At 38.0% G+C, this 14,813-nt stretch overlaps 1 protein-coding gene across 1 annotated transcript in view; it reads right to left on the reverse strand.

Moving 5' to 3' along the window:
* Positions 1-416: 416 nt before the first annotated feature.
* Positions 417-14,813, reverse strand: part of LOC139462519 (lipoxygenase homology domain-containing protein 1-like) — a 120,394-nt gene continuing 105,997 nt past the window's right edge. Inside the window, exons 40-47 of the mRNA XM_071244293.1 lie at positions 13,729-13,867; positions 12,653-12,883; positions 11,921-12,097; positions 10,415-10,553; positions 8,976-9,143; positions 7,011-7,123; positions 4,092-4,283; positions 417-2,667 (exon numbers count right to left, since the gene is read on the reverse strand). Coding sequence (XP_071100394.1) covers positions 2,483-2,667; positions 4,092-4,283; positions 7,011-7,123; positions 8,976-9,143; positions 10,415-10,553; positions 11,921-12,097; positions 12,653-12,883; positions 13,729-13,867 — 1,344 coding nt within the window. The 3' untranslated portion in view covers positions 417-2,482. The remainder of the gene's footprint in view (positions 2,668-4,091; positions 4,284-7,010; positions 7,124-8,975; positions 9,144-10,414; positions 10,554-11,920; positions 12,098-12,652; positions 12,884-13,728; positions 13,868-14,813) is intronic.

Below are 14,813 nucleotides of genomic sequence, written 5' to 3' on the forward strand. Positions count from 1 at the left end.
GCGTAATTTTCTTTGCTGACTCAGTGTCTCATCTTCTCAATCTGTCTTAATTGCCCATGACTTTTGTGAATCTTATATGTACGTCATCTTGTACATATACATTCAAATTATTTGTAAATAAATCAATATTCCACCCTTATTGTCTTTCTTTCGTTCATTTCAAATCCAGTTCCACTCTATTACTCGCTCGAGTTGTTAAAATAACACTCGATACCAACTGTTTAACTAGATTGGCGGATTAAATTATTCGCAGGACGACGACCTCACTTTTTGCTAGTTTGTTTTCATACGACACATGGGGGTTGTCGTCCGGCGAATGAACCATATATATTAGGGTTGGGACGAGTCCAAGTGAACTACCCGGGTACCCCACCCCACCCACCCACCCCATTTCCCGACCCTACCCAGGTACCCACTGAAGGCCTCAGGAGATGTTTCAAAATGTCCGATTGGGAACATTTTGAGCATAGCCCTGGCAAAACGAATTTAGATACACAATCTGATCATTCATACACTGAAGTTGAATTAAGTTATATCTTTATTCAACCATATGAAAGTCAGAAGGAATGGGTGCATAGTCAGAAAGAAATGCGGACATTAGTGGCTTGTAGTGTAATCATAGAGTTCTTGATCATTTTTGTCCTGTGGGTACCCGGGTCCTACTCAGTACCCATCCGACCCGGGTACCCGAGTTACCCATCCCAGCCCTAATATATATATATATATATATATATATATACTATATATATGCTGCCTTGTACAAATGTACAACATTTCCAATATACAACAACTGTAAAAGACTTCTAGCAAAATTGGTCCCACAGAAGAAAAAATAAGACTTCATCACATACTGTCTACAAGATAAAGCATCAAAAATACTCTGTTAAAAGCTATATGCATAACAATAACATATGCAAGTAAGTCAACACTTTGTTTATTTACTGATTTACAGATTCGAAAAGTCCAATCAGAAAATAAAATGAATATAGTCTGATTTCTATCTTATTTGCTCAATCGAGTCATCTTCGATGGATTTGAAAAATATAAAGATACAACTTCAACAGGATACAAAATTAAACAACTTCATGCCAAATAAATATAAAATGTTGAGACTCATCAATTGATTTCTATTTTGAAATTGGTCAGCAAAAATCTGTAAACCGTAAAAATATAAAAAGTGTGGAAAAAGCCAGAATGCTCTAAACGTAAATAAATTAAACATAATCTTGGCAATATGACAGGCATTATACTGTAAACATACCAAGTTTAATAACTCTTAAATGTTTCATCTCTTAGTGCAACTCATCCTGCCCAAATTAAAACTATAAAACATAAATTTTGAATAATTTAATGTTCACCATCTTTAAACAAGGCAAAAAATTAGCAGGGCTCACTAACCCCGACTTCAACTCCAACATATTTCTAAGTTAAAAACATTTTTAAAAAAGCAGGAAGGACGGATGGAATTCGCTCGTATAACTATATACCGTAACAAATGTTATACTTGGAGCATGGGTTTGAATCCCAGATAGGACTCAACCAAAGAAAGTAAGAGATTTTTTTCTTTACAAAGAAAGTGTTATCTCAAATACAACCAAATGTTACATTTGACCACTTTCTCTAAATGACATTGTGTATTCATAATTATATATTTGGGTATAGTAACTCCATATCCTGGGTCACAGGGTGAATTTACGTTTTTACCACAATCTATTTTTTTATAATAAGTCTTAAAGAAAATATTATGTAAAGACTTCGTGGGGCACTTGCATGGTTAAGGTCACTTTAATAGCAAATCGAATCAACAATAACGTACGGACAAACTAACATGATACTTTCCTGAGAACCAGTTGACAGTGTCACAACAGTAACATCACAACAGTAAACTACAATAGAACCAACAGCATCTAGTATTGACTATCAGTGAGCGAGTATGATTTTACACCGCGTTTAGCAATATTCCAGCAATATCACAGCGGGGGACACCAGAAATGGGCTTCATATATTGTGTCCATGTTGGGAATCGAACCCGGATCTTCGGCGTGACGAGTGAATGCTTTAACCACTAGGCTACCCGACCGCCCCAGTATTGACTATCAGTATTTGTATACTTCATATCATAATAAATATAGTTCGTGAATTCTTAATGGCATGTAAATATGGGTGGTTGTCATGGATACACACTGCAATATAAGCAATCCTGACTTCATGTTAAACATTAGCTTCAGATAATTCTTAAAAAAAATAGATCCTTGGGAAGAAATACTACATGGTTACAACTAATAAGATATAAATATATGTAATTTACATTGATCATAAAGAAACAACAAGTTCATATTTTTCCTGACTAATAGATAAAACCTATTTGTTAACGTCATAATGGTTGATTTATTTACACCTTGTATTATCAGGAGTCTCATAATAAGCAGTTGTTCTGATCAAAATATCACAGTCAGTTTTTAGGGAATCACCATAGTGAGCACTAGTCATGTCTTACATAGACTTCCCGACATATTTCTCCGTCGCCCTTGTCTTTGTCAAACCATTTTTCGCAGGGGAAGTTGTACGTGACCTCTGTTGCTTTGTTGACAATCTGTACGTTGTCAAGGAACCAGCCTGGGCGGAAGCCAGTGTTGTCATGTTCAATACGTATCTTCTTTAGCTCACCTGATAAATGAGAGCAAATCATGAGGATATTATAGCTAATCTGCCATATTCTCTTTTCAAGGGCAGAAAATTACTCTTCATTGAAAGTACCGTATTCGATGCAATAAGCGCCAAGGGCGCTCTCAAAATTAGAAATAGGGGGCTCTGATTAGAATATTATTTTGGTGGAAAAAGACAGAGTTGAAAGATAAATTTTGTGGTTTATGTTGATGGTCTGAACTGTTTATATACGACAGATGTATTTTTCCAGAATTTAAATGCCCATAATTAGGGGTGCATATAACACACAATTGAGTATTATACATGAATAAATAAGTCTTGTGTCAATCGGAAGGAGTGCTAATTGGGATTGTTCACTTGCCAATATATTAGCAAATATCGCCATGGGCGCTTATTAGAGAGGGGCGCTTATTACGTGGAATACGGTAGTTCCTTTGGGTATTCTAAAGAATTTTGTTATGCCCCAATATTCCCGCTAAATGACAGTGAACTGTACATATCTGGACTTGACAACCCAGTGGTTGATATGGGCAATGTCCCATCTGGGTACGATAACTCGTTATCAACCAAGTCACCAAGTTTGACCACTGATCCAGTTTATTAACACTGCACTAAGCAATATTCCAGCTATATTACAGTGGCATGAACATATTTCCCCTCAAAACTTCATGTTGGCGGGGAATAACAGTGTTGTGAGCCTGCATCATCGTCAGTACTTCACTTGTTTGTATACACTGGGTTTCTCCAGCAACCATGAATATTTACAGTGTTGTAGTATGTGTGTCTATTTTTAGTGAGGGAATGGTAATTAATAATTTGGGTGGGATGGGGTGGGATCGGGAGGCAGTGTGAGATAAAGGGAATCATGAAAAAATGACTGCAAAAGAGGTGGTTGCCAAAATTTATCACAACTATATTGGTGGTAAGGTGAGGTGAGGCGAGGCGAGGCGAGGCGAGGCGAGGTGAAATGGGGTTTAACAGCGTGTCCAAGATTATTGCACTTATATAGCGACGTGCATGCACATGTGTGTGGCTGCTTGTACTAGTCCGGACTGATGCCGATTTATAGTGCTAGCCCGCAGTCTAACATGAATACCCCACTCAGACACAGTATACTGACTCCGAGCTGACCAGTCCATGTTTTAGCCCCTTAATACCAAGTGCCAGACAAGGTAACAACAAGTACCATCTTTAAATGTATTTTGGTACGAAGCAGCCAGGGATCAGACCCCGGAACTTCCGCTCTCCGGGCTCTATCACTCTACCACGAAGGTCGGTCTCTATAGTGGTGGGGCCATGAAAGAAGACTGTAAGTGGGTGTGGCTTATTTTAAATTTTTTTTGTGCAAACATAAACACACACAAAAATTGTTTGGATAGCCAATATTCATAATTAAGAGAAAGAGAAATAAGACTGAATCATACCCAGGTCAAGAGCTTCAATCTCAAACTTGTCCGTCTGGTTTTTCTCAAACAGATCCCGGAACTTCTGTTTCAAAGGCCTCTTTCCTGTATCACCGTTTTCACCAAATATGGTAATGGACACATTAGCGTTGGTTCCGGACCCCTTCACATTGCCAGTGTGGACGATGATCTCATACTTCACTGGTGCCAGGTCTGAAAGGAAAACATACTTCACAGGTCACCTTCCTCCACAGAAAGACTTACAGCACTCTTCACTTTTCATAATGGATCGCCTTCCATGACACTCAAATACTAATAACGATACTGAGAAACGGAAGCCTTTTGGGGCCTGTAGCTTCAAAATCATTAGCAATCAGTACGGTGTATAATTGACTGAGTGGGTAAAAAAAGGGTTACACCTTTTTAGCAATATTACAGCCATGTGATGGCAGGGGACACCACATAGCTGCACATATGTCCTTTGTTGTGATGAGAAATGCTTTAATCACTCATCCACACGAAGCAAGGACGTTGACTGACTATAAAAATCAAGTTTCGACCCTTGCCGAACTAGGTAAATGTAGAAGAATGTAAAATAGTGTGTATTTTAACTTACGTATTTAAAACTTAGGTAAATAATTGAGTTAAGTATGGTAATAGCTCCATAAACAAACCTGAACACTCTCTACTAATCCTTAGGTAAAGTACGGGGTAAAGTTATGTAAGGTCTTTAGTGATCTGGTCCAGCCACAGCTTGGCCAGTGATTGCCTTTTCTATTGTTTCTGTAGCATGTGACCAGGTTTTTAGCTTTAAACACTTCAATTGTTCTCTTCTCTGGTCACTGCTGCATTACAACTCTGCACTGATTGGGGTAAGTTAACTTAGACTTCTTTAGTATTTATATTCATCATAAGGAGGTTAGGATCTGATATTTTAGTCTTGTTAAGTACACCTTTATCATTTTAATTGCATATTTCTTATATAGTATAATTTGCAGTATGATCCACATGATACGCAATGTTGTAAATATATCACTTATTCTTAAAAGTCATGATACGTTAGTGAGGATTGTGATACTAATTACACTAGCCATGACTTAATGTTAAGCAACCATATTGTTATAAGATGCTTTCAGTAATTTATGTAGTTTATAGCTTGAAGCTGTATCTATTAGAATAGATTTATCATTAGCAATAATTTATAGCTTACAGCTATAAATGTAATAATATATTGTACAGTATTTTAGTACACTAAAGCCCTGTTTATACAGCCAAATGTTACTCACATAAGCATATTTACTCCAGGAGTATATTTGCTTATAAGTAAATATACTTTTGCACGACCTCTTGAGGTGAAGTAAATTACTCCTGGAGTATATTTGCTTACGTAAGCAAATGCGTTTACACGACCACTTTTACTTATGTGAGTATATATACTTACGTACGTATATTTACTTGTATAAGTAAACGTGGTCGTGTAAACGGGGCTTAAGTCTTGTATGAGTTAGTTGATGATTATGTACATAGTTCTATGAAAGTATTAGCAAAAATGTACTGATGTAGTGCATATAAATATTAGGTTTATATTACTGTGTGTGTATGTGTGAGAGAGAGAAAGCATGTATGTATGCGTATTATATACAGTTTACTTAATTGTGTCATTTCATTATTAGGCATAGAGGCACATATAAAACCATACTGTTGGCATTGACGGGATGAGCCTGCGTCCCTGAGACGAGGTTGGTATTTATGTGCTAATATTTGTATGTATATATTGTTATATTTTGATGTGGATTGTATCATATAAATGGGATTTGTAGCTGTAATATATATACGGCTGATGGTTGTTCTGATAATATATGCTTAAACTCATGCTCATGGTAACAAATAAATGTAATATGTTTGTTTACACATGTTATAGATTCTTGTAATTGTATATTACTAATTCAACCTTATTATATCATGTTTTAGGGAATTATCATCCATAGCCATATTGTGGTGGGATCTCCATATCCCTGATATGACCAGACCGAATAAATCCCATGAACCCCCAAACAAGTATTCGTCGTCATAACCTAGACGTTATACCGCTGTAACATAAGAATTCTGGAGTCACATTTTGGCTGGACTAGCAAGTCTATACATAGTCCAATCAAAATTCCATAAAAAACTACACATCCGGTTCGTAAACAACATCCATTTTAACGTGCAGATTTCGCCAATTGGGCGTCGACTGATATTTTGCAAATCTTTTCATGTTTCATGTTTTTAATCAAGGTGGTCAAGTGATTTGATTCACTTCGCAATATAAAAGTTTAATTACAATATAAATTTTGATTATCCATCAGATTGACTTTACAAGGCACCACCATTTTGTTTGAAGCAAATGCAAGTGATATGATAGATGGAATCTGATTGGTCAATAGGAGGGACATAGATGGGTCATAACTCATACTTTCAATGATTGAGCCCACAAATTCAAGCCTAATTCGGCACAGGTAGACACTGGACTTTTATAGTCAGTCAACTCCCTTGCCTCAGGAAGATGTTATCACAAGGCTTACCCACCACCAAATTAAATCAGGCAGGTAATTATATCACAAATGTACCATTTAGAGCAAACCTACTGTAGTATGGCTACTGGAATACCACTAGGAAAAGTTGAGTATATTATTTGAAAGAAATGTTATTGAACAAACCTTATTTCTTTGACATGTTTGACAGATCTACAGATTTAAGAACAAACAGAGAGGACATCTCAGAAGATTAGTAAGTTTGCCAAACGTTCATGGCAAATATCTTGAAAAATTAATAGGACACATTTAAGATAAAATTTGTAACCAAACAATTCTGTCACTTGAGATGCTTTGATTTGAATAACAACAGGTATTTCAGGGAATATCTTCAAGAGAATCAGACAAATTGGATCCGAACTCGTACCTCGGGTCTTAGACACCTGGCTCTCCTCTACCTTCTTCACATCAAGCTGTTTGCCAGAATTCTTGGAGAACTTGCGATTGATTGGCACCCAAGACTTGCATGGGAAGTAGAACCTGGAACATAGAGATGTCTTGTAACTAGGGAAGCTGGGCATACTCTGTGTAACATTGGTTCTAATTGCTGAAGACCATTCTCACAACTTCTCCGACATGAAGACTGAGGCCTTGTGTCACCACCCGTCTGTATGTTTAACTCACTATGTTATATCCCATCGGTATGTATATCTGTTTAACTCACTTTCTTATATCCTGTAGGTATGTATATATGTTTAACTCACTTTGTTATATCCCATAGGTATGTATATCTGTTTAACTCACTTTGTTATATCCCATAGGTATGTATATCTGTTTAACTCACTTTGTTATATCCCATAGGTAAGTATATCTGTTTAACTCACTTTGTTATATCCCATAGGTATGTATAAATGTTTAACTCACTTTGTTATATCCCATCAGTATGTATATCTGTTTAACTCACTTTCTTATATCCTGTCGGTATGTATATCTGTTTAAATCACATCGTAATATCCCATCTGTGTGTATATCTGTTTAACTCACTTTGTTATATCCCATCAGTATGTATATCTGTTTAACTCACTTTGTTATATCCCATAGGTATGTATATCTGTTTAACTCACTTTATTATATCCCATAGGTATGTATATCTGTTTAACTCACTTTGTTATATCCCATCGGTATGTATATCTGTTTAACTCACTTTCTTATATCCTGTCGGTATGTATATCTGTTTAACTCACTTTGTTATATCCCATAGGTATGTAAATCTGTTTAACTCACTTTCTTATATCCTGTCGGTATGTATATCTGTTTAACTCACTTTGTTATATCCCATAGGTATGTATATCTGTTTAACTCACTTTGTTATATCCCATAGGTATGTATGTCTGTTTAACTCACTTTGTTATATCCCATCGGTATGTATAAATGTTAAACTCACTTTGTTATATCCCATAGGTATGTATATCTGTTTAACTCACTTTGTTATATCCCATCGGTATGTATAAATGTTTAACTCACTTTTGTTATATCCTGTCGGTATGTATATCTGTTTAACTCACTTTGTTATATCCCATAGGTATGTAAATCTGTCTAACTCACTTTCTTATATCCCATCGGTATGTATATCTGTTTAATTCACTTTATTATATCCCATAGGTATGTATATCTGTTTAACTCACTTTCTTATATCCTGTCGGTATGTATATCTGTTTAACTCACTTTGTTATATCCCATAGGTATGTAAATCTGTCTAACTCACTTTCTTATATCCTGTCGGTATGTATATATGTTTAACTCACTTTGTTATATCCCATAGGTATGTATATCTGTTTAACACACTTTCTTATATCCCATCGGTATGTATAAATGTTAAACTCACTTTGTTATCTCCCATCAGTAAGTATATATGTTTAACTCACATCGTTATATCCCATAGGTATGTATATCTGTTTAACTCACTTTGTTATATCCCATCGGTATGTATATCTGTTTAACTCACTTTCTTATATCCTGTCGGTATGTATATCTGTTTAACTCACTTTGTTATATCCCATAGGTATGTATATCTGTTTAACTCACTTTGTTTTATCCCGTCTGTGTATATAAATGTTTAACTCACATCGTAATATCCCGTCTATGTGTATATCTGTTTACCACACATCGTAATATCCCGTCTGTGAGTATATATGTTTACCTCACATCGTAATATCCCGTCTGTGAGTATATATGTTTAACTAAAAGTTATATCCCATCTGAATAAGTCACTTTGCTAAATCTGGCGTGTATCATTATCTGAATAACTAACTTTGTTACAAGTGGCCTGTATTGCATCTGTACAACTCAATCTGTGAAGACAGGCTGTAGATCCATATACAGCACAACTCACTTTCCTCCGCCTGTGGTGTCGGTAACTACCACCTCATGACAATGCCAGGAACCTTCTTTCCCTTCACTCGTTGTGATTGGCCGATCTTCACGCTCATAAGCACCGATTATGCAACTTTCAAGTTTTCCCAGTGCGGCAGACGTCATCCGGAAATTGTCAGTTTGTCCCCTGCAAAAAGTATACATAAATAAGATAATGTAGGTATTGGCAAATCCAGACAGGGTGGGAGGGAACATGCAACAGGTCAGCCAATCACTGGCAAATCCCGACAGGGAGGGAGGGAACACCAAACAGGTCAGCCAATCACTGGAGGATCCAGACGGGCAGGGAGGGAACACCAAACAGGTCAGCCAATCACTGGAGGATCCAGACATGGAACACCAAACAGGTCAGCCAATCACTGGAGGATCCAGACGGGCAGGGAGGGAACACTAAACAGGTCAGCCAATCACTGGAGGATCCAGACATGGAACACCAAACAGGTCAGCCAATCACTGGAGGATCCAGACAGGGAGGGAGGGAACACCAAACAGGTCAGCCAATCAAGTGTTTTTCTTCACTACTTGCAGGGCTGGGACGAGTCCAAATTTTCTACCCAGGTACTATAACCATTACTGGGTACCCGCTATAGGTGTCAAGAGTTGGATACAAAATGTCCGATTGGGAATTGTCTTACAGGAGTCTGGCAAAAAGTATTTAGATACACATATAAAACAATCTGATCATGCATAGTGTGCCATTTCAAAATCATATACCCGAGTCTGTAAGTGAACTCTGAGAGGGGATGGATTTTTACAATGCTGACACGTGTCTTCATGCAGAATCATAGAAAGGTTTTACATTAGCTTTGGGATTGTTTTGACTATACTCGTATCATCCTCTGGGATTCAAACTCATGATCATCAACAGATGATTGTTGCACCCTAGACAAGTGGGCTATCCATGCCCGTTTAGAAAGGCAGCGCTATTTTCTTGTGACACTTTGGTGTTTCAAAAGGCATATATGTCACACTTTGAGGTTTATAATTTATTCTCTTCACGTCTTCAGCAACCCATGTTTGCCATAAAAGGCGAGTATGCTTGTGGTAAGAGGCTCGCTGAATTGGTTGATGCATGTTATCATATCCAAATTGTGTAGATCAATGCTCATGATTGTCTGGTCCAGACAAGGCGACTATGCATGTCGCATAAAGAGGCGACTAATGGGATCGGATGGTCAGGCTCGGTGACTTCGTAGATGCATGTCACTGTATCCTGATTGCATAGATTGATGCTCAAGTCATGATGTCAAATATTGGATTGTCTGGTTCAGACTCGATTATTTACAGACCGCCATCATATAGCTGGAATATTGCTGAGTGCACTGTAAACAACAAACAAACAAATTCTTTTCACAACGTTAATCAAATGTCATAATAAAGATAACAACTTATTTCTACCTGCGTAGTACTTTGTTCTGTGGGCTGTTTTCTATATGGAAAGGTTTTGATGTTTTTCGGGATCCCTCGAGGATTAGCCAGGCATTATGGATTGTTCCCCCTTCCTTTTTGTCCGTCGTCGTCACCTCGATGTCATACACTGAAACAAACAACATCAGTCATCATGCCATTGCATTGCTCCCAGCACCATGATCAACATTGAGCAGATCTATTAGGATGCGACTTGGATGACTGCGTGTCATTTTACCCTGATGGCACAGATTGTGGTTCGGATCACTGGTTCTGTCAATACCAGGTTTTGCACAAAGTTCCTGCATGAAGTAGGGCCGATATGACTTCCAAGAGATATATATGGCCTCATGTCATCAGCTCAATGAACACAGATGCACGTTACTAATACAGCACATACAAGCCATTGGACCGAGGGAGATCTTATTCCCCACATGATAAAACAGAAATACTTATTTGAGGCTAAAAAAGTAATAGAATAGGTTCTCAGGCTATGGCTTTTGAAATTATTGCACGGGTGGGCAGTTTGTTTTTGTGGTTACAATAATTTCGGGGAAATCATGTCATTAGCTTACTGAACATTGGTATGCAGAGAAGATGTCAACAAGCTTGACACGAGTGTGTAGGACTCCTGACCCCAGCAGTGATAACTCACCGGATACCCATTGTGTAATTCCTATTCTTTGAATGACATTGTTATATACTTGTTACAACTGCTGCTCAATAAACTGTGTTTGTGTTTATATTCAAGTTGGTATCTCTATCCAAAGTGTGCAGTGAGGCCGTCTTATTGTTGATAGTCATTTCGAGAGTGTGAAGTTAATTAATGCGAACAAAGACCACTCACATTTTTCGCTTTGAATTCACGCTCGGGCTAATTTCAAGATTTACAGTCCTCATGAGATTCACCAAAGCATGTGTAAGTTGCTAAGCAACAGGTGTGTTTTGGTGAGCTGTCACAAGACAAACCGGGAACAACTATTTTTTTCTGTTGAGACAGTATGTATTCACAGACAAACCTGTGCACTACTGATGATGTGTAGACACTAGGGTTGCAACGGATACACTATGAGGCGAATACGAACATATCACGAATATAGGGTAACACGTGGGAATATTTATTTACGAATACAACAAGTCAGCAGTTGATGTATTATTTATAATATTCAATGTATTGTTTATCATATTCAATGAAGAATACAGTGATCGCTCGCTACAACGCTACCTTTGGGGTCCAAATAATTGATGAGCATTATAGACAATCAGCCTTAACCGAGGTGGATGACCCATACAACGGACTACTGCATGGCTTGAATATACTGCATTTTTCATATCTTGCTTTGATAAATAACAGACAACTTCAAGTCAAAAACACTTAAATGTATTCAGTTCTAGTGACCACAAATAACGGATTCAATTCATGAAGGGATACGGTTCGATTCACCAAATATGCAAGTGAATCGTAACAGCTCCAGTAGACACTGTGCATATACTTACCGACTTTGCCAGAGGATCCTGAGTCGGACTGGAGCTGGTTGCTGCATGTCAGTTCCCGGATAAGTTGTTTGTCATCCTCGCTCTTCGACAGCCATCGGTTACAGATGAAGTTGTAGGTCTTGTGAGAAGAGAGGTCTTCCACATCGATGGAAGCCAGGTGCCAGGAAGCTCCCAGGCCTGGAAAGATCCAAACGTTCAGATGAAATCTGTGTCTCTCCAAGTGCTTGGATTTTGATAAAATACTTTGACAGCTAACAAACAGTTCATGAAACTTAAGTAGATGTTGGAGTCAAACCCGTTCTTAACTCAGGCCTAGCTTGAACCATATCACGGGTACATACATGGGAAGAAATGGAACGAACAGATACCAAGGAAAGCATGTGTTTGACATGATATCACATTTTGACCCAGAATATGACATGGTTGATAGTGATTTCATCCATGTCTTACTTTGATATGAAGCACTATATTAAATGAAGTATTAGATTTTCCACAGCCATATTGTCCCACATTCTCTCAGTCCTTTCCATCAGAGGTCTTCATGCAAGATTATCTTCTTTGACCTTCAAGGAAGATGAGTCGGCCTCTGATGTATTAATGCATTAAAGACACAAATTTGGTTTCCCGATGAATATTAGCATCAGCGCCCCTGTTCACATAAGCTGGAGTTCTACTAAAACAGCCAGCCAAAATCTTCACTCTTTGACCTTGACCTTGAGTAAAGAGTCTAACCTTTGTTGTCGTGCCACACCCGGAGTTTGCTGAGTTCCCCGAGTGTGAGAATGTTCTTGATGGTGAACACGTCGGTTCTGCCCTGTTCGAAGGGATCTTTGTTGGTCTCGGACTTGTCGAGGTGAATATCACCAGAGTCACCGTTGGCGCCAAACAGAATGATGTACACATTGGCATCAGTACCAGAGCCTCGGATGTCCGTTGTGTTCACGCTGATCTTGTAGTGGGTCTCTGTAATAGTGAGTGAATGAATGTTGTTTAATGCTGCAGTCAGCAATATTCCAGTTTGATCAACTGTGACTCGTAGATAATACAGTGGCTGGCATCTTGAGCAGCGGTCCACTCCATCAGGGCAGAATGACACGCAATCAACCAAAGAGTTACCAAGCCAAAAAAAAAATCAGAAAAGGCTAAAACAATAATAGTCTTGGTTCTCAGGGATCGCCTGCATCATCATAAAGTTTGCATGTTTCATTTTAAAAAATTGAAAATAAAAAAATCCTAAAATGACCAGTGGTAGTCAAAAACTGTATTCCAGTATTTTACTCGTCAAGGAATACATTAATGTAGGGAGGCCCTTTCCCAGGTTGATTGTACACAACTGTTTATTTGGTTACATACAAGTTTGAACAAAAAAAAAAAGACTCAGCCTTCCTGCACTATATTTTTAAAAAACATTGCCTGAGAACCAATTCTTTTATTTTATTAAGCGAAATATGATTGTTATATTTGCCTTCTCTAGCAGAAGCAACTACATATGCATGTGACCACACTCATACTTAGGGTCCAACACTTTAAACAGACCTAGCATTATTTCTTCAGTCAGACTAAGATTTAAAAAAAGCATACCAAATATTGAGCTACGTTATCTTTTTACATATTTATTTTACCTAATCAAGCTTATTGGGTAGCAGAATATATGTAAACCATAAAATCACAAAGGGGAGCCTGATAAGCTCTACATTTATTCGTGAACTGGAGCTAAGACTTTGACCTTGTTCTCCCAAGCAATGGCAATGCTGACATCAGAATTCAGAATTCTTCTGAAGATTAATACAAAAAGAACACTGACTTACTCCCAATAACAGCCTTGCCCCTCTCTGTGGCCGGGATATCTACTGACAGACGACCTTCACCTTTGTCTTTCCCCTTGCCGAGCCAATCCTTGTAGTTGAACACGGAGAGCACACCGGTTTCCATGTTCCGCAACTCAATCTGCAGGATGGAAACACATCTCATCAACAGGAAACAGGAAGCAGTTACCCCCTGAATAAGTAATTAACAATTATACCCAAGTTAGAGGTAAAACAAAGAGGGTAACAAATGTATTTACCACTGCAATGACCCTTTTGTCTTCAAGACTGGTTCCTTGATGTAATTGCCTTGCATCACCTTACAATGTGTAGTGGTGGATTCATCTTCCCGAGGCAAGAGAGTTAACTGATTATAAAAGTCCAGTTTCCACCCATGCCAATATAGGCTGGTATGATGGAGTTACATTTTGGCTGGACTAACGGATGTTACTAACATTCTAACTAATCTATATATCCTCTGCCCATTTTAACACGTTATGGTCCCAAGCCAGGTAACTGACCCAACATTTCCCTTAGCCCATGTCAAAATAGCTGCAATGGAAATTCTAAAATAAACATTTCTAAAACTCCTTAATATCAAATGGCACCAGTTCAGTATGTGCTTTATATATAGACATGCAATGTTTGGCAAGGAAATATTTAACAGTTTATTTGTTATACTCCATAAGTGAGCCCGCCCTATATTAAAACTAAAATCCAATGTTTTTTTAGTTATGCTCCGTAAACGAACACCACCCTTATAGAACCATGTAAACGAACACCACCCTTATGCTCCGTAAACGAACACCATCCTTATAGAACCTAAGTCCAACTTGTTGCCATGGAAACGTAAAAAATAAAAATTTCTAAAACTCCTAAATAGCAAAAGGCACCAGTTCAGCATGAGTCTGTTAGACATGCAAAGTTTCGTAGAGAAATATTTAACGGATTCTGAGTTATGCTCCGGAAACGATTTCTGGATGAATGCACACATGGACGGACGGAACCCAATTCAATATTCCCCGCCAACTTCGTTGGGGCGGGGGATAATAAAAAGGAAGCATTTTCTTGATACAACATTGAAAAAG

This window comes from Haliotis cracherodii, unplaced genomic scaffold (genome assembly GCF_022045235.1).
Source record: "Haliotis cracherodii isolate W230 unplaced genomic scaffold, xgHalCrac1.p SCAF_15, whole genome shotgun sequence".
NCBI lineage: Eukaryota > Metazoa > Mollusca > Gastropoda > Lepetellida > Haliotidae > Haliotis > Haliotis cracherodii.